This window comes from Nelusetta ayraudi, unplaced genomic scaffold, assembly GCF_046127955.1.
Source record: "Nelusetta ayraudi isolate G7.1 ecotype Tasmania unplaced genomic scaffold, CSIRO-AGI_Nayr_v1 ptg000070l, whole genome shotgun sequence".
Taxonomy (NCBI): Eukaryota; Metazoa; Chordata; class Actinopteri; order Tetraodontiformes; family Monacanthidae; genus Nelusetta; species Nelusetta ayraudi.
Window position 1 is genome coordinate 2322640 of NW_027466120.1, and position 17609 is coordinate 2340248.

At 45.6% G+C, this 17609-nt stretch overlaps 1 protein-coding gene across 8 annotated transcripts in view; it reads right to left on the reverse strand.

The window, feature by feature from the left end:
- Nucleotides 1–928: 928 nt before the first annotated feature.
- kif1b (kinesin family member 1B) overlaps nt 929–17609 on the reverse strand; it is a 49550-nt gene continuing 32869 nt past the window's right edge. For 3 of the 8 annotated variants that reach the window (XM_076042302.1, XM_076042303.1, XM_076042305.1), the window contains 27 exons: nt 17518–17535; nt 16872–17020; nt 16156–16334; nt 15777–15914; nt 14536–14787; nt 12719–12837; nt 12345–12430; nt 12012–12141; nt 11672–11825; nt 11175–11265; nt 10964–11082; nt 10819–10874; nt 9412–9520; nt 9135–9201; nt 8904–8988; nt 8500–8605; nt 6348–6462; nt 6133–6266; nt 5985–6046; nt 5756–5901; nt 5398–5664; nt 5187–5258; nt 4959–5080; nt 4709–4861; nt 4387–4579; nt 4154–4272; nt 929–4056 (listed from right to left, as the gene is read on the reverse strand). In XM_076042302.1, coding sequence (XP_075898417.1) covers nt 4014–4056; nt 4154–4272; nt 4387–4579; nt 4709–4861; nt 4959–5080; nt 5187–5258; nt 5398–5664; nt 5756–5901; nt 5985–6046; nt 6133–6266; nt 6348–6462; nt 8500–8605; nt 8904–8988; nt 9135–9201; nt 9412–9520; nt 10819–10874; nt 10964–11082; nt 11175–11265; nt 11672–11825; nt 12012–12141; nt 12345–12430; nt 12719–12837; nt 14536–14787; nt 15777–15914; nt 16156–16334; nt 16872–17020; nt 17518–17535 — 3284 coding nt within the window. In that variant the 3' untranslated portion in view covers nt 929–4013. The remainder of the gene's footprint in view (nt 4057–4153; nt 4273–4386; nt 4580–4708; nt 4862–4958; nt 5081–5186; nt 5259–5397; nt 5665–5755; nt 5902–5984; nt 6047–6132; nt 6267–6347; nt 6463–8499; nt 8606–8903; nt 8989–9134; nt 9202–9411; nt 9521–10818; nt 10875–10963; nt 11083–11174; nt 11266–11671; nt 11826–12011; nt 12142–12344; nt 12431–12718; nt 12838–14535; nt 14788–15776; nt 15915–16155; nt 16335–16871; nt 17021–17517; nt 17536–17609) is intronic. The other 5 variants (XM_076042306.1, XM_076042304.1, XM_076042308.1 and 2 more) reach the window with 3 other exon arrangements.

Genomic DNA, 17609 nt, shown 5'->3' on the forward strand with positions numbered 1-17609 from the left:
AGTTTAGTGTGCTGCTTATTATTAGTACTGTACAGCACACAGCAAAAAAAATAATAAAATAAAAATACATCAACAATGAATAGTATACTACCTGTTTCTGACGCGAATACGGTCAATAGCATGTTGAATTCTGTTTGAATGAGAGGAGAGGGATAGCGTTTCATTTTTCGAAATTTCTAGAGAGCCCCTCCGTATGAAACGTCATCCTTTTTGTTCCACATTAGTTTGTGAAAGTCAGCACTTAGGGCACTTTTTAGTTATTTTTGCAGAAAATTTACCTTGGAGTCTGACAGTTAGAAGGTTCGAGTGTGGGTACATACTACTACTACTACTACGCCTACTCCTACTACTAATAATAATGTGATCTGGTTAGCATTGTAATCATCCTTCAAAAAAAGTTATCCTTTTACTTACTAAGGATATAAAATGGATGGAAAGGGTGGTGTCCATCAGAAGAAAACAGTCCTGGAACTCACTGCCAGCTCATGTCAGAAGCTGTCTACATCAGTGGTGAATAACTAATCAGACCTGCTCTCATGAGTAATGTTCTCATCTTTTCTATGTGAATTGGAACTAATTCTGTTTGTAAGATATCTGCATGTTTTATTTATAAGTCATACTGTATTGTGTACTATGTTTTTACACAACTGCTTTAGGACAACAGATTCAAATGAGCATTTATGCCAACTCCGGCATATTTGCATTGATACTTTTGCTGACATGTCAATTAATGTGCATTGTCCTAATCAAATGAATTATTATTATTATTTATTTTTAAAAAATGAGCGATTGACTTTCACTCAACAATACTGTAACTGTGACAGAAACGTCCACACAGCACAAACACCTTCCTGATGTTTGAGCTCAACTGTGTACATCTCACAGTTGAGCTTAAAGTAAAAATGCAAAGTAGAAGTCAGACAGCATGTTTGTTCTGCTAATGCAAAGTTTGCACTTTTATTTGCCTCATTCACTAAACGGTTCAATGGTGCAAGATTACCATACACAGAATTAGGATATCCGCATGACACATCTATGCTATACAGCGAATGGGTTATAATTATTACAAATACAGTAAACATATTTACATTTTTAATTCAAGCTCCATACAACATAGATATTTACAAAAGAAGTATGAAAATGAAACCAGTCAGACAAATAATGTACAGTGTAGATGTCACCGTGTTTTTCTCTCTGTGAACGAATCCCAATGGATATTCTTGTTGGAGGGGGTGGGGGAGTGATCAGACATCACAGCTGGTTGTGGTTGTGTTTCGAAAGGAATCAACAGAAAAAGCAAAGTGTGGAGGTGAGGAAGGACACCAGCACAACAATGACACACTATATTATTTTAGATTTCGCTAGCTACTTTGTATGATATTCCCTGATATTAGAAGAAAATAAAATGAGTAGAAACCACCCTTATTTTGTTAGAAATAAAGTGACGGGCTAGTATGAGCAGTGGGTTAATAATCTTAAAAATCAAACTTCCACTCAAACCACACTCCCTGATCAGAAGCGGTGGGTTACATTTCACTTCCCTCTTTTGGAAATTCCTTTTTTTCCTCTTATTTCTCTTTTATTTTATTTTTTTACATAGCGACCAAACAAATGTCTTCATTGTACATTCAACCCTCCCCCGGCGCAGGCTGGAGGAGGCTACCGCGACATCATTTGGCTGAGAGTCTGAGATGAACAACTGAACCGCACAGACTTTATTCGATCAGTTAGTTGAACCCTTTTATTGATATGTGCAAAGAGCTGCAAACTAATATATACATTGCAAACAATAAATACACAGTCCCAAATGATACACATCTGAAAACTAGTTGCTGATGTGAAAATGTTTGCTCTAGCAGGCCTGCACCTGCGAGGCACATTGCACTTTGAGCCTTTTTCAGTGCATAGACTTTTTTTTTTTGTTGCCCCCTCCCACTTTTATATATTGAATGCGTGGGGTTGGTTGACAGATTTATCATTTCCGCAGGGTTTTAACACCTCTGACCTGAAGGGTTGGCTGATCCCAGGGCAGCGACGCCCTGCTACACTGGTAATCCTCTCACGCAGCAGGAAAACCAAGATACGTCACCAATCAAACCACCAATACTTGCAATAAGTGGCGGTTGCCTCTGTTTCGCCAAACTCACCCATAATGCCCGCTCTTTTTTTTTTTTATGACGCAGTGGGACTGCTGCTGGTTGGCTGGCCAGAGCTTTCAACGCCCATCTGCACACAACACATTTGCACCACTCGCAGCGACAGAGGCACCGAGGAACGTTAGAATTGACCTAATTTAGCAGCTGTAGAGCAATGTCCAGAGCAAATATTTTCAGCGTTCACACCGGAAAATAAAAACTTTGAGTGTATGTTGTCCCTTTAATATCTCTCCTTTGTCCCTCTCTGGCACTTTCTCAGAAAGAGCTGTCCAGTGAAGAAGCCTTCATGCGTGCCCTTTCGTCACTCAGAAATCATCCTGACTTGACGTGCGCCACCAACATGTGTCTTTGCTATAGAAAATGTGCTAATGTGCAAAATTAAACACCAGTTAAGTTAGTTAGAAATAAGGAGATAAATGACCTCTGTTGCATTTCATATAAAAACTTCTCTGTGGAATGATAAAAGCATAATAGGAAAAGGACAATGAACAATGTTAATAATTTAAAAAAGGAAAAAGGAGAAAAACAACTGTAAAAACCCACGAGGTGTTATATGAATCAAGATAAGAAAAAAAAAAAAAAAAGGTCCAATGATCGCTTTGCAGAGCATGACGTACTTCAGTATCTCGACAGCAATGTAGCTGCTCTACAGGTTCAGGCTAGCAGTTAGCCGCCTCGGCAACAAATACTGGTGTCAGGCTGAAAAACGGCAACTCCCTCCTCAATGCACTGTCTCCCTGCCCCCTCAACGTGTTGCGTCAGCGCTTGGCAATATGTTACAGCACACGGGAAACATAACACTGAGCTGTTTAGGCTTGGCGGAGCAGAGAAGGAATGCCCTGACTTAAAGTCAACCGCGAACAGATAGCAGGCAGGCACACATCCTGTTCATCACGTTTGTCTTTGTCTCTTTACAATCCAGTTTGCTTTTTTTTGACGGACAAGTTGCTTTCGGTGGTAGTCGGATGTGGCTGATGCATGAGGGGCGGGAGAGGGGATCGGGGCCGGGGGGGGGGGGGGCGGGGGGGGGGGGGGGTCTACGCATCACATAAAAAGGAAGATGGGAGTCGGCCTAAGGTGGGACAAATTTTGGGAGACGGGGGGAGCCAGAGGCTGCGGCCTTCTGTCACAAATTCATTAGCAGCAGTCGGACTTGGTCGGCCTTGCTGTCGGGAGCGCACAGTAAGGAGAAGTGTCACGAATGAATTTCCTTGTTTACTCAAATCATGAGGCTATTCCCATTTAATGAGATTTCTTTTTTTTTTTTAAATAATTTTACTTGCAAACCTGTTCTCAACTTAATGGCTGCTGCAGTTCCTTAGTGGGCATATTACTATTTAAAAAAAAAAAAAAAAAAACAACAAAAGAGAAAAGAAATAAAGAATAAAAATCTTCCCCGGAGACAGATAACACTGATAGACAAGAGTTGTTTTTTGTTTTTGTTTTTTTTCTCAACATGATTGGCAAACTTAAACTTAGCGGCCGGAAGGAAGGAACAGTTTCCGAAGAGTCGTGCACACACAAGTAGACTATTACGACATGCTACTAGTTAGGGAGTTGAGGGATTACGAGAAAGCAGAACGTAATTGGACCCAAACATCGTCGAACGAAACACAAAAAGCTTTTGGAGTGGGGCCAGGGGGTGCGAGGGGAGGGGGCGGGGGCGGGGCTTCGGTGGTGGCGAGGCGGGACGCAAACTCCTCCAGAACAGAAACTTTTTAGTCGCATGAAAGGAGATTTAAGCCACGAGTCTACTTACAAGAGAAAACCGTCAAGAATCACAATGATTAGTAAGTGTTAACACTTGGTATGTTCAAAGGCCTTCCGGAGGGCGGGAAGCCGCGGCGCTCCACCTCTTCAGTTCTTCGGCATTCCGCTGCGTCTCCTGGCCAGCTTCGATCTGTGGCGGCAAACGGCAGTTTGGTTTGGTTTGGTTTGCTGTTTTCAACATGGGGTCGGACTGTAGTGGACTGAGCGGAGGGCTGAGCGAAGCTCACCTTATCGTGCCGGCGAGCAGCGGGTTGAAGGCGTACAGCCAGTCGTTCATGTCCTTCTCGTTGATGGCCTGCAGGAGAATGCCTCGGTGTTTTGTGCACACGGCAAAGGTGTTGGCCGTCTAAAACAAACAAAAACAAATATTTCTCAGCCCAAACATCTCGAGCAGCCACCCATCAGTCGGAGGCAGGAGGACTCGATTGTTTGAGCGTCAGCGAGTGCAAAAGCGACGCACCTTGAGCATGGCCTGCTGGTCTTCGCTGTACTCCACCTGAGCCGTGGAGAGGTTGAGGACGCCCCGCTCCACTGGGTCCTTGTCGCTGTTGTAGATGAAGACGTAGGGCCGTCGCACCACCACAAAGTGCTTCACCCACGAGTTGGAGCGGGGCTCCATGAAGCTCAGGAAACCCTTCTTGGAGACGACCGACCTTGGAGAAAATCGGCCGGAGGGAGGGAGAGTTCAGCAGGAGTCCGGCGGAACAAACCACCATCACGAGGCTTCTTGATCCGACTGCGTTAAAAAAAACAAACACTTTGGGGATCGTAATGCAACTCACCCCGGCCTCATTTCCTCAATGTCAGGCACCAGGTTAAGGAACTCGTTCTTTCCAGCCCGCGCCAGGTAAGACGTCTCCACGGCGGGAACCATGGGGAAGTTTTCATAATCCGAGCAGGAGGGGCTGGAAGCTCGGGAGCCGTTCTCTGGAGTCCTGAGCAGAAGAATTCCTTGCAGTCAGCATCACTGAGGGGGGAACACACTGGAAAATGAGGCCTGGTTTGATAAAAACGTGCTAATAGTGTGTTTACTTCTGGTCCACTGAGCCGCAGCGGGAGTCAGAGAGGGAGGGGCAGGTGGAGGAAGGGGTGAGGGTGGCGCTGCTGAAGCTGGTCACCGAGGGGTCTCTGCCCAGAGCCGAGATGTCGGACAGCTGGGAGAGGAACATGGGAGGAAACGTTGGTGAGAAATAGAAAGAAAACTTCCTTTGTGAATCTGAGGGAGTCTGTGTGAGTCTTTGAAAGAGAGCCGCTGCTCACCTTGCAGTCACTGATGCTGCTGACCACTTGGTTGTATTCACTGTTGAAGGTGTGTGTCAGGAGGCGCAGGCACTGAAACAGAGTAGACTGGATTTCACACCAATCTTTTTTATTTATTTATTTTTTGCCTTTGTTTGATTTAATCTTGATCGGAGGGTTTAAACTACGAACCTCGAGCTCGTGCGTTTTTTCACACGTCTCGTGCACTCACCTTGGTGGCCAGCTCCTTCTCCCGGTCCACCAGGCTCTCGATGTCAGCCGAGTCGTAGCCGCTGCTCTCGCTGGGCGTGATGGCGCTCTCAAAGGTGGTGCTGGAGATCTGCGAGGAGATGGAGGTGGAGGTGGACAGCGTGCCGGAGCTCATGCTGGGCGACAGCAGCAGCTCGCCCAGGGACTTGGCGGTGCCGGCAGCGGGTCCCTCTGGGGCCGCGTCTCCGAGCTTCTCCCTCAGCAGCAGGAGGTGACGGGTCTTCTCCACCTGGGCGGAGGACGAGCGAGGGGAGCGGCGTCAGGTCAAGACGCCGTTCACGAGAAAAAAAAGGCCTGACGTCGGCTTTCGGAAGACCCACCTCGTGCAGCTGCTCCATTTTCTCCAGCTCCCACTGGTGCTCCGAGATGAGGCTGTCCCCTCTGGGCCGCCAGCCGGCCAGGTTCTCCTCGCCACGCACATAAGCCACCGATGTGTCCAGCACCTTCCTCCTCCTCCTCTGCATGCCTGCTCGGAGGATGGACAACCTCATTAAGATCGGCCTTGTTTGAAGGAACCTTAAACTTGGCTGAAAACGTGGGATCTCTCACCTGGACTCCCGCTGTCGGACATCTTGCACAAGCTCAGCTCGTAGATGCCAGTGACCCGATTGCTGTGAATTACATTAGGTTTTATTTGAGCGCATCCGCTCTGGTCTGTAGCTATGGACAGTGTGCAGCAGAGAGAGAGGCTCCCTACCAGTCAGGAGTTTTGGAGTATCCGCTCCCAAACAGGTTCCTGAGGGAGCGAGGCGGCGAGATCTTGGCGTCTCTGGAGTAGAAAACCATGCAGATGTCTTTGGTGATGATGGCGGGCTGGATGCAGTGGTCCAGCTGCGACAGAGGAGGCACAAAGGGAGCACACGTCAAGATGATTTCGACCTCCGCGGGAAGGCCGAGGCGAGGAAGACTGACCTCCAGGTACGCAGACAGAGTCATGTAAATCTTCTCCCCGTACGGAGTGACTCTGTTGAGCAGGAGGGAGTTGTGCAGCGAGCTGTCCCACACCGCCTCGAAGCGGTAGAAGGTCCTGGGTGGGAAAAAATGAAATATTCTCATAGCTATTCCAGTGAAGCTTCACACTGGTGTGGAGGCTGTGTGCAGGGGTCAGTAGCAGTGTTTCAGACCGGGACACACTGTGTGGTGAACGAGGTAAACCTCAAACTGAACTCTAGTCACAGCAAGACGTGAGAAAGTACACAGAGACAACTACACAACAGACACAACACGATGTGAAGTCACGAGAGTTAGAGGCAGTGTGTCAGAAATGTGTGTGGCTTGAGTGTAACATCTGGCAGACAAGGATAATCCCACCACTAGTGCGCCTGCTGGCACTACCACTACTAATATTCATTATTAGAATAATGACAAGCTGGTGATAATGTTGCTAGCACTATTTACAGTGATATGCATGTATATATATATATATATATATATATATATATATATATATATATATATATATATATATATATATATATACATATATATATATATATATATATATATATATATATATGTATATATATATATATATATATATATATATATATATATATATATATATATATATATATATATATATATATATATATATATATACATATATATATATATATATATATATATATATATATGTATATATATATATATATATATATATATATATATATATATATATATATATATATAAATAAATAAAGAATAATAAACTGTTTTCTAAACCTGACTGCAGTCATAAGTGCACTGAGCTTGGGAGGCTTTAACGCCGTTTCCATCTGTGACAGCAGGGGGCGCTCCTATCCACACACTGACTGCCAGCTGACCTTAAAGGCTTTTTGGATAGTTTTGTGACTGCCAACCAGTGAATAAAGAGGAAAGCATTCATTTTGGGATGTGGGTGCCACAGAAGATCCTTATTTAATGACGCAAACAAAAACAACAGAGGGCAATGCATTTGCATCTAGGAGTGCCTTTATTTTGGCCATTTTTAAATTAGCCTGTTTTGCCACACACACACGTATATATATATATATATATATATATATATATATATATATATATATATATATATATATATATATATATATATATATATATATATATATATATATATATATATATATATATATATATGTACACACACACACACACACACACACATATATATGTATATGTATATGTATATGTATATGTATATATATATGTATATGTATATGTATATATATATATATATGTGTATATATATATATGTGTATATATATATGTGTATATATATATATATATATATATATGTGTATATATATATATATATATATATATATATGTGTATATATATATATATATATATATGTGTATATATATATATATATATATATATATATATATATATATATATATATATATATATGTATGTATATGTATGTATGTATGTATGTATGTATGTATGTATGTATGTATGTATGTATGTATGTATATATATATATATATATATATATATATATATATATATATATATATATATATATATATATATATATATATATATATATATATATATGGTAGAAATAAAGGCAGACTAAATGCAACAGGCGAACAAAGAAAAAGGAGGGAGTGAGGGGAACTTATATCTAGTCATCTAGGGAGCTAAAGAGAAGCATGAAGCTCTTTCAGAGAAGGAGCCTTATGTTCTCCAGTCAATGATACCTATCAATATCCTTATCAATAGAAAGCCTGAGCACAATCAAGAGTCCAGCCGCAGCGGGAGCACGAGAAGGGAGAGAGAGAGAGAGAGAGAGAGAGAGAGAGAGAGAGAGAGAGAGAGTGCAAAGGAAGAGAGAGAGAGAGAGAGAGAGAGAGAGAGAGAGGCACAGACAGTCAGGCAACAGAGAAATGATAAAGGCAATGGAACTGAGTCATGCAATGATTACACTCGGCCTTGAGCAAATACAAAGACGAGGAAAACCACAGATGAAGCCGTACACATGTTGCAAAAAATCAGATTCAAAATATGACAAAAGTAAAAGGGGTCGCCCATCAAATTAGACCAGCAGACACTTTTCGCTACCTGTTGGAGTTGTGGGACGACTTGATGTTCTTGGCAGAGATGATGTTGAGCGACAGCACCGCATCAGCAGCACCGTCGTCCACCTCAGCCTTGTTTCTGATGCGGCCTGACAGGACACGTAACATGTTGTCTTGACAAAACGTTTAACCGGACAGGAAAGAGCCTCTTAAGAGGGGCTGAAATTCTGAGATATGACATCAAATAATCTGATCATTCAGAAACTAAGAAGGAAGACTGACTTCCCGAGACTGGAATTGAAGCCCAGGAAAAAAAAAGCTTCCCCATGAGATATTGAAACTTAATCGTTAGCATTCAGACGGCACGGGTTTCACGCATCTGCTGCTTTTTACGGTAGAAAAGCAGTGAGAGTTTCCACCCCCCGACCCCGAGGACGGAACACTCACCCACGACAAGCTCGCGCACATCCTTCCAGTGCAGCTCGCTTCCCTTCTCATGGATGAGAGTCACTGTGATCCTCCGCTGGATCCCCTGCGAGACGGGAGGACAGAGGCTCAACGTGGGACACAGCCGGAGGAGAGTGAAGCTCTCTCCGAGCTCTTTGCATGAATAACAAGGCAGTGAACACGACCCTGGTGGGATGGGAGGGTAGTGGGGGGGTTTGAGGTGTTCAGTACCTGGTGCAGGAGGTAGGTGCCATGGCAGGGCAGCGCTCCACTGTGATCCACTATAGCCGGGATGTACCTGCAGAGCGGAGAAAGGATGATTCAAACTACATGTCTCACTCCGTTCTTTACTGGCGTCGCTCTTTCAACCATCGCACGACTTTTAGGACAACACACGATTCAGCTTCCCAGACACATCCTAAGTGACCGACTACAAAAAGACTACGACATAAAATCGTTCATGACTTTTGACTTCAAAACTTTCTGCCTTGGACTGTCTTGAACTCACTCTCCGGTGGGCTCCAGCTCGCTGATCTCAAACCAGACCAGCAGGTCGTACTTGCTCACACACTGGCCCAGGTTGGACTTGGTGATGGTGTTCAGCTTGGTGGCAGGTACTGGAAGACAAGCGCGCATAAATTGAGCATCGATGGCTTTCATTTTCCATGACTGTTTTTCCAGACGCTATTTAAATGGCCATATGTAACTGCATTAATAGGATTATAACGTGCAGTAATTGAATGAGTGATGGTGTGAACGCACTGCTGGCCCTGGATCTCATAACACTAATGAATAATAAGATGTTACTAGTCCTTCCTAATGATTCATTGCTGGGATTATTTTCCATGTTATTTTTTGGATAGTTGACTTTTGAAATTGACATCCTCAGTTGCGTGAAAGAGAGATTTTCTTTTCTTTTTTTAAAATCCTGTGCAATCCAATGAGATGCTGTGAGGAATTCCATTACAGCACCACAGACTGCACGCTGGTGTCTGGCACATCAGGATTAAGTTCTGGTTAGAACGTCCTAATCTCTGCAGCATGCAACTGCATTCATCTGTACTAGGGGGGGAAAAAAGAAAAAAAAAAAAGAATGTTATACCCAGTGAAAACTGCGGTAATTGGACTGCTGCTGCTCAGCGCACAAAGACCTGAGCCGCTTGGCTCCCGCTTTTCACTGTGAAAGCCACCTACGTGATCTGCTGCGATTGTGACAAATTTCTATTAGAGCAATAAGGCTTAGGATGCAGGGGTACGCGTAGGATTTACCTGAAGGTGTCATCTCAGGGCAGTTTCTAGGCAACACTGGACTGAGCGGCAGTGGAACCAAACAGACCCGCATGCAGCACGACTCACCACTGCAGAGATCTATCACAGTGCTGTCCAGACACACAGGGCAGCGGCGCACAGACGCTAGTCTATTGCTGGTCTAACCGTTACTACACTGGGGGGGCTACAAAGGTTCCGCTGTACCAACCGTGGTGCCTGGGGACGGTTAGCACGAAGTCGCTGGGCAGCGGGAGGAAGAGGAAATGAGAGAGCTGGTCGGCCTCGTCCTCCAGGCTGGCCACGGCGGAGGAGGCCAGAGCGTTGGCGTGCTCGGACAGCGTGTCCAGCACTTGGCCGTTCATGTAGCCGCTCATAAGGTAGCGGACCAGCTCTATCTTACGGGTGTGGTCTGGGGGGGGGGGGCGAACGGCGCGCCGAAGTGTATGATCGAGATTGGAGGGAGCGGGAGTTGGGAGTCGGATAAGAGGATTATGGATGGTGGGAAAAGGATCAAAAAGGAAAGAAAATAAAATCCAGTGGAAGCGAGACATGAAAGAGAAGATGAGGCATGCTGATAGAACTGTAACAGAGGGGAAATGCTGAAATGAGAGTGAGGGGGAGAGGAGTGCGGCGGCCGAGTCCTTACCTGGTTTGGACAGAGGCATGGGGATGGGATAGTATTTCCTGGACGGAGTTGGAGGACTGTTAGAGTGAGAGAACAAGAAGTTTAAAATACAACAAACCAAATGCTGCCTTTTCCTGAAAGAAGGTTTCCATGAAGTGAAACTGACCTGATGAGGTCCTGGCCATGAAGATGCAGAGGATGCTGCTGGTAGTGGCCAAACACCTCAAACACGATGGGGTTGCTCTTCACGTACTCGATGAAGGACTCTGTGACCTCCACGGAAATCTGCTCCCACCGCGACAAAAAGAAAAAAAAGAGGGCACGTCAAACAAAAATCACCCGACTGCCGCGAGTGTGTTGCGATTGTGTGCACCCACGTTCTGCACGTGGTAAAAGCCCAGGGGGGCTCCCTTGCCGCCGTTCTTCAGGGGCTCAGTGGAAAAAGCCTCGTCGTGGCGATGCAGGAAGCTAGACGAAGGAGACACACGTGGGGGGTCAGTCATACACAATCATTTTACTGAGCGAGGAGGTTGCTTCCCTGTTTCAATTAGCTACAACTGACAAGTCAGTTTGTGGACTGATGATGGGGGAACCAACATATTTTTTAAATCTTGTTTCTTGTTTGTTAACGAACAAAGCTAAAAACAAATCTGAATGTTTGAGTCTTATGGACGATTTATCCAATGAGGACTGTGATGAAGATATGAAATATCTTACAATGTGTGGTAATACATTGAGTGGTAATACCAGTAAACAGTATTGTGGTCATTTTTCAGAATATCTGCTAAAAGCGACTGAATTTAAGTTCAACAAAATGACAAGCAAATGTAATTCAATCAAGCATGTTGAGCCAATGGGACGCAAGTCCACTCACTTGAACTGGCAGAAGATGTCTGCGTACTCGGGCTGGATGCCGCTGGCCTGCAGCACGGTCACGCGGAAGGTGAAGATGCTCCCCACTTCCAGCTGACCTGCCAGGCCGTCGCCTTCGCTCAGCTTGGTCTCGGCGACGTTGCCCAGTTTGAGGTCTGCAGGGAGCCACAGGGGGAGAGGGGTGAGAGTCGGCGAGGCTTCGGACGCATTCCTTTGCAAAGCACAATTCCATGACTACAACATTTAGGGTCCGTTCAACAAGACCATCTGGCAAGTGCGTATCCCTTTGGGAGCGGCAGTCAGAATTTACGAGCGAGGAGCTGCGGGTCTGGCGGCCGTACCCATGTCATTGATTCTGTTAAGCTCCTCTGAGGGTGTGATGACCTCTGAACTCTGACCCTGACCCTCCACTATGCGCAGCTCTTCCAGGGACAAGCCGGAGCGGGTCATCACCGTGGAGGGAAAGTCGTGCTGATTGGAGCAGAGGGAGAAACGCATTAGCATATAGCTGCTAGGGAGTGAATGAACCTCGGCGGGGAGAACGAGCTTCAGCAAAAAAAAAAATTATTGACACGGAATTTAACCCATTTCTTTAAAGACACACCCACTTTCTCAGACACAGAGGAGGCGTTTTTTTAAATCCACAAACTCTTTTCATCCAACTCCGGGCTTACCTTTTTCAAACACTCGTCATCAAAGGAGATCTTGGCGGTTCCAGACTGTCTAACACCCGACCCGTAGTCTGGAGCCTCCTCGTCAGCTACAGAGAGACAAGCAACGCTCTCATTAGGACAGAAGCGACTGAATCAAAGGGGGAACCCTCTGAAATGTGTTTGTGCCGATGTTCAAAAAGAGGGCTAAAGCTGTGCGATACGCACTAAGCCTAAAAAAAACATCAGTAGATGCACATTTAAAATAGTCAACCAAGAGCAAAAAACTAAAAAAAAAAACCTGCATGTGTCTGAAAGGCACTGGTTTAGAGGAGGCGATGTGCATCATCCAGATCCCCAGCGGTCCTGCTCATTAGGGAGCCTCGTTAATTACTCACCAGCCACAGCCTGGACTCCCACGCGCAGGAAGCCACGCACCTCGCCCTTCTCCGTCACTATGGCAACACGGTGCACCAGCGGCACGGGGTACAGCAGGTTGCTCAAGTACACAAAAGCCCTGAAATGCAATGGGGGGAAAAAAGGGGGATAAATAGAAGGAAGGACAGGCGAAAATGAAAAATGCGACTCTTGTGCAGGGCTGAACATCCACGACGATCTCCAGACACAGAAAAGATTTAATTTTAACTTTTTTCTAGAAAAGTTCTAGAAATCATACATAAACCTGAACACACAACTTCTCTTCTATTTATCTGGGCAGCTGCTTTGGACTACAGCATTTTAAAATGTGACAAACTGAAAACATACAAAAAAAAAGAAACAACTAAAAAATTAGTAACAAATGTTAAGGAACAAGCAAATATATGGTAGGTTGGAAACCTCGGATGCAACAGGAAGGGCTGCAAACGACGTTTTATTGTGTTACGTCGTAGCGATGCGAGTCTCTCCCTCACTGACTTGATTTGTTTTGCTGCGCCCCCGATGACACAGACGCTCCTCCACCTCCGTCCCCTCTCCTCCCGCTCCTCAAGGCCGAGGTGCGGGAGGAGAGATCAATCTCTCAAATCTCTGAAGTCATGGTGACGAAGGCGGCTGCTGCGCAGAGCGCTGGGCTCAGGGTGGGGTGGGGAGAGGGTGAGGAGAGGGGGCGCATTGATCTGCCGTCGTATTCTGGGCACGCTCTGTTTATTAGCGAGCCGTGATATTTACAGGCCCCGATGGCGCAGTGGCAGTCACACGGCCAACTTGGGATTTTAGTCACTGCCCGTGGGCCTGTTGTGTGTCAGCCCCCCCGGCAATAAATCCAAACAAATAAAAGGATGATTGCGTAAAAAGGGCAACTAGCAGTGAGTTAATATCATCTAGGGTACAGCGTGTGTTAAAAACAAACAAGCTCATCAAGGTAAATGCTTTACATGATTTAAAAACAAAAAGCACAGAAATCTGGTTTCAATGATTGACAACAACACAAAAAATAAGACAGAAAAACAAAATACACACAGATGGGAGTTAATACAGTCAGCGCAGTGACGATGGCAGGGGATGAAACATCACGGTGGGAGGACGGGGGTGGGGGGGGCAGCGATGGTGGCTTTTTTCAATTTTTGAGATCTGGAGTCTAAATTAAAAGTAAGTCATAAGAAGAAAAAAAACCACCCGCTTGTGAGCACAGAAGTATGACTAATCACATTAAATCCAAAGCTGCTTCAGTTTATCTCCGCCAAGCAGCCATGAATACAAGATCTCATTCGTAAAATGACTTAGTTTTTTTCCACAGGGGAAAGCTGAACAGATAATTAACTATCTGCCGGCTTGAAGCGTTTGCTCTTTTTTTCCCCCTGATATCGTTTCCATAAATGTCTTAATAGTCAAACTGCTGCTGCTTTAAAGTCTACCAAAAACATTTATCACTTTTGACTTGTGTACTGTGTTTCACCAGTTGGGATGGATCCTGTGTGTAATCACGGCTGTGGGGGCAAAGCGAAAAAACGTTCTGATATGACAGACCAGCTGTGGTGAGGGACTCCTGACTCCTCTTGTCCTGACTGTGAGCTTTCCTCCCTGATCCCTATCATGGCCTTCAGAGGAAGGGAAAGAAAAGAATTCCAAGGCTTTCTCACTCTGTTCCGTTTTCCAATCACACCTACGGCCCCGCAACAAGCCACCATCGGCCCCCGAACGCCCGTCCCAGCCTGTGTCGCGGCGGGTGTGGTGGGGTGGTGTGAGGGGGGGTGAGACACCACTGCCGATCACCAACCTTCCCACCAGGATGAACCAGGGGGAGCGGTCGTAGAAGGGGTCCTGGCCGTCGCTGAAGATGTCCGAGCCCTCCTCGGTGCCGGCGTCAGAGCTGGTGTCGTCCACGAAGGCTTCGTCGTCGATCAGGTCAGACATCTCGCTCTGCCGCTCGTCCGCCATCTCCGTGATCTCCGAGTCGGTGGTGGAGAAGGTGGGCGAGGGCGTGCGGTCGGCCAGGCGCTCGTTGACGCAGCCGTGGAAGATGGGAGAGCTGAGGGGGAGGTGGGGGAGGGGGTGTCGATCGGACGTTGTTGGTGACGAGGCAGAAAAACAACAGGTGGCAGCAGCGTGTTGGTGCAGCTTTGACGCTGATAGTTTGCACAATAAATATCGTGTGCCAAAGGAAACGATGAGAACACCAAAAAAATAAATAAATAAATAAATAAATAAAAGGAATACGTTTAACATTTGATGATTAAGCAAACAAATGATGAATAAAAAGTCTACTCTGCCACATGCTGAACGACACCGAGTGGCTTCAGAAAAGATTTTTCAAGGTGCTCACGACTCAGAGCTGGTTAGAACAGATTCTTTTCATAAGGAACAGGAATAACAAGAGGCTTAGTGTCACAGCAGTTTAAAGAAGCACGACTTCGGTACGCCACCCTAACAGGGATTAACATATAAATAATGTATGAAAGAGGATAAAATACAAATTGCTGCAAAAAACCACTTTATCCAAATCCGCTATATTATTTACGGCTTCTCGCATAAACTGAAGGAATTATATAGACATGGGGGATGGAAAACAGACCCAACTGAACGATACAATGGCTAAAGGAAAATGAAAATAATTTGAAAAAAACACAAATTGAAAAAAAAAAAAAAAAAAAAAAAATGAATGAATGACATGAATGGACAAGTAAAAAAAAAGAAAGAAAAAAAAATCAAACTTCAAACATCACAACAAAAGAAAAGCAATAAAACAAAATAAATAATGAAAAAAAAAAACATGACGTAAACCATGAGACGGCGCCGATACAGACAAATCATATGACAAATATGTGGTCTGTGAGTGTGAATTATGACAAATGGGGGAACAAACTTTATTTCAAACAAGAAAACAAATGCCTGTGAACACCTGCGAGCGGCTGCATCATCATTAAAGCACCAAAGCAGCACGACAAACGTCTCCCAACAGCAGCTGACTAGCTGAGTATCTCTGACACATACCTCCCCACCAGTATCTCTGACACATACCTCCCCACCAGCTTGAACCAGTGGAAGCGGTCGTAGAACGGGTCGTTTCCAGTCAGGCCGCCCTCCCCGTCCTCCAGGCCGCCGGAGGTCATTTCTCCCGCACGGTCGTACATCTCCCTCATCTGCTCCAGCCGCTGCCTGTAGGGGCCGACAGAGAGCAGGTGGTCAACAGTGGCCCCTCGGAAGACAAAGGCGACGGGAGCAGAGACACAGGGAGGAGGGAGTGAGGGAGCATGGAGTGAGGGAGCATGGAGTGAGGGAGCAGGAAGTGAAGGAGCAGGGAGTGAGGGAGCAGGAAGTGAAGGAGCAGGGAGTGAGGGAGCAGGAAGTGAGGGAGCAGGGAGTGAGGGAGCAGGAAGTGAGGGAGCGGGCGCTTTACTTGAGTTTCTCCAGGGACCAGTAGTGCGTGGCGCCGTTCTTCAGATCCTGAACCTCCACGGCCACCACGGTGCGGGGGAACGGCCGCGGGTCGCGCTCCATCTCCGGCTCCGGCGACAGCAGCTCGGGCGGCAGCGGAGAGTACAGGGTGTCGGTGAGCAGCACAAACTGGAATTGAACCTGAAACCAAGCGACACACACAAACTGTTTTTGACTCAAACGATGACGACACCAAGCTCTGCCGCCGCCGTTATTTTTAAAGCTGGCACGTTTCCCAGCGGACCTCTAATTCACCACGGCTATACTGTCAGTTCCGAGGTTGTCATGTCAAGGTTGGGACTGGGGGGTGTCAAACATATACACCCACTCCCATTCCTCTGGCCCCTCATCCTGTCGTCCTCCTGGGGCAAAGCCACCAGCTCCGTTGACAACGTTGGTCATAAATTACAGAGCGAAACAACATGGATACATTAAATACGGCTAGTGCAACCGTCTCTGTGACAGACGACCTGTCAGTGGTATCAATCACAGAGCGCCAGGAACAGCACCTGAGGAGCAATCATACTGGGCTTCCTGATGGAACTATCTTGTCAAAGCTGCACCTGACTGGTTGAATAATTATGGCCACAGAGGTATTTTGGCTTTCTTTCCTAATCAAAATCAATATTCCTAATCTGTTCTATTTGAAAGTGGTCTTTTGCAAACGCTCCAACGTACTTTCTTCTTCAGCTCAACACTAATGGCGTTGGCCTCTTTCAGGTAGACGGCGTTTCCCCACAGCTGGTCGCGGAGGGAGGTGAACTGATGGAATCGCCACTTCCTGAAGGCCCACTGGGCCAACTCAAACTCGTGCTGAGTCCACGGCACTGCGGACACACACACACACACACACACACACACACACACACACACACACACACACACACACACACACACACACACACAAGTCAGTCGGCTACAGGAGAGAGTCCTCAAGCACTGCGTTCACCAAGATATAAGAATCAAGTGTTCCCTTATTGGAAAAACATAAACCGATACCTGGTAAAGTTGATCCACATTGATAAATACAAAAACAATTCAAATTCAAATTTGTCCTTTGAAAAATGTGACTAAATGGTTACAGCTTTAAGGAAAGCCTTGTGTTAAAAGTATAAATGGTTTAGAAATGAGCTGGTATGTTGATAATACAAAGGTTAAGTGTGGTCTTTCGGCCTTCAGTAAAAATTTTATTTTTGCAGTTATAATTTTCAAGGGACTTATATAAAGGAAAGAAAAAAAGGCTGAAATGACAGATTAGTAAGGCACTAATTAAGATATTTAAATGAATCTCTCTAGCGGCTTAAACAGAAAGCACGATACATACATTCCAGTAGATTGAGCTCTGGACAGAAACAAGAGGAAAATAACTCGAAGTGGGTAAACATATCTGAGCAATACTGCATCTGCACCAAAAAG